Genomic DNA, 2,354 nt, shown 5'->3' with positions numbered 1-2,354 from the left:
AATAAAGTAAATAAAATGAAATAAAATAAAGATAAAAAAATGAAATGAAATGAAATAAATAAAATAAAATATAAAATAAAATAAAAATAGAATATAAAATAAAATAAAATAAACAAAGTAAATAAAATAAAATAAAGATTAAAAAATGAAACAAAATGAAATGAAATGAAATGAAATGAAATGAAATGAAATGAAATGAAAAGAAATGAAATAAAATAAAATGAAATGAAATAAAATAAAATAAAATAAAGCCTGGCAGTGGGCAGGGTGTGATCCTGCACCCCTGGAGCCTGGCATGCCCCATCCCTGTGCTGCTCCCAGGTCACAGGGGAGGTCCCAGGCCAGCCCCTGGTTTGGGGACGTGTCCCCTGCCTCAGCCTGAGGTGGTTTTGTGTTTCCAGGCAGTGTTTGCTCAGAGCCAGGCCCAGCTGCTCTGTTTGCTTCTCATCTCTCTCCTCTAATGATGTTTGCTCTGCACCCTCCACCCACTCCCTGGGCCCTGCTGGGGTCTCCCTGTGGCTTCCCCACCTTGGTCCCCCCAGCACTCCTGTCCCATCCCAGGGGGAGCTACAGGAAAGGAGGGAAAAACCCCAGAAAAGTGGTTTTCAAGGAGAGGAAATATGGTATTTTTTCCTGTGTATCCCCCTCCAGAAGAAGCCTGGCCTTGGGCACTGCAAGTTGTGAAGGGAATTATCCTTCCCCCCCACTCAAGCTCTTTTTAATCCCCTGCCATCCCTTTTTGGTGGTAGAACAGGAAAAAATAAAGAATAGAAAAAAAGGGAAGCAGAAAACTGAGGGATGCCCTTCTCCCTGTGCCCTTGTTAACACGGGGTGTGTGGAAACTGCAAAAAAACCCAAATTATTTATTCCTTTCAGCAACAAAAAGGCAGGAAAAAGGCAATTTCACCTCATTGCAGAGGGGGAAACTGAGGCTCTGGGGGCAGTGATGCCACAGAGAGCCCTCTGCCCCATTGCTGCCACCCTGTCCCATTCCAGGGCTTCACCAAAATGCCTGATATCCACCCAAAAGCCTCCCATGGAAGCAAAGCCTGGATCTGCAGCAGCGACACACGGGGGCCCTGAGCTCCTGGAGAATGGATTCCTCCTCCTCAAGCCTCTCCAAAAGCTCCATCTCACTTGCACCTGGCTGATTTGAATTATTTTGATTTAAACTAGCAGGTTTCCCTCTGCCACTTCACTCCTTGCTGCCCTGAGCTGGAGGGGAGCTGAGCTGCCTCGCAGTAAATATGGGCAGCAGGAAACAAGAAATAAATAAATCTTCCCTCTTGGTTGAGGCAAGAAGGGAATCACAGAATCACAGAACTGCTCCCTCCACACCCCCCTGCTCCTCTCAGATGGCTTTTCCTGGCTCTGATTTCTAAACAAAACAAAAGGGGAGCAGCCCCAGCACTCGTGTGCTGCTCCAAAATCCACTCCAGCAGCCCAGGCTGGTGACAAAACCTCCTAAGTGACAAAAACTTCTGTCTGTGAGAGGGGTGGGGGGAACCTGATGGGCACAGGCAGCTGTTTGGGGGGTGGCAGAGGGGTTTCCCTGCTGATCCCTCCCTGCATTCCCAGCCACCAGCAGTGTCACCTGCCCCCAGGTTATCATTAACCTCATTTGCTATTTCCAGTCTCTCTCTCTCCTGCCTCTGCCCTTGTTCTCTACAAAAAATCCCCGGATTTTACCACACAGCCCTTTGCTGTATCCCACTGTAAGGATGATGCATCCCCACAGCCTAGTGAGGTGTTCTGGGGGGGGGGGGTAAAAAAGCGGGATTTGGTCCTAAAATAATTTCTTACACCATTTTAGGGCTGGGCAATGAACTGGTCCTTTAGCACAAGAGCATCTCCTGCAGCAGCCAGGCCTGGGTGGGCTGGGGGGAGCTCAGGGTGGGATGGGGTGAGGTTTAGGTGGGCTGGGGTGAGCCCAAGGTGGGTTGAGGTGAGGTCTAGGTGGGCTGGGGTGAGGTCTAGGTGGGCTGGGGTGAGCCCAAGGTGGGATGGGGTGAGCCTGGATGGGATGGGGTGAGCCTGAGTTGGGATGGGCTGAGCCCAGAGTGGGTTGGGGTGAGCCTGGGGGAAATGGGGCGAGCCTGGGGGAAATGGGGTGAGCCTGGGGGAAATGGGGTGAGCTCAGGCTGGGTCAGGGAGAGCCCAGGGCGCCAGGCAGAGCTGCTCTCACCTTCCAGGTGGCCGTGTTCCTCCGGAAGTAGGCGAACATCCGCGTGAACCAGTTGTAGATTTCATTCAACGTTAGCTGCCTGTCGGGGGTCTCCAGGATGGCCTGGGCAGCCAGATAGGGGACAAGGCTGTCACTTGTGGGGTTTGACACCATCCCAAGGGGTTCAGCA

At 50.8% G+C, this 2,354-nt stretch overlaps 1 protein-coding gene across 1 annotated transcript in view; it reads right to left on the bottom strand.

The window, feature by feature from the left end:
- FOXP4 (forkhead box P4) overlaps window positions 1-2,354 on the bottom strand; it is a 29,065-nt gene that overhangs the window by 5,403 nt on the left and 21,308 nt on the right. The window contains exon 11 of the mRNA XM_031063552.1: window positions 2,186-2,287. Within this exon, the coding sequence (XP_030919412.1) occupies window positions 2,186-2,287 (102 nt within the window). The remainder of the gene's footprint in view (window positions 1-2,185; window positions 2,288-2,354) is intronic.

The sequence above is a fragment of the Geospiza fortis genome, unplaced genomic scaffold (genome assembly GCF_000277835.1).
Source record: "Geospiza fortis unplaced genomic scaffold, GeoFor_1.0 scaffold14, whole genome shotgun sequence".
Lineage (NCBI taxonomy): Eukaryota > Metazoa > Chordata > Aves > Passeriformes > Thraupidae > Geospiza > Geospiza fortis.
The sequence above is the reverse complement of the archived record's forward strand: the minus strand, read 5'-3'. Positions and strand labels throughout refer to the sequence as shown.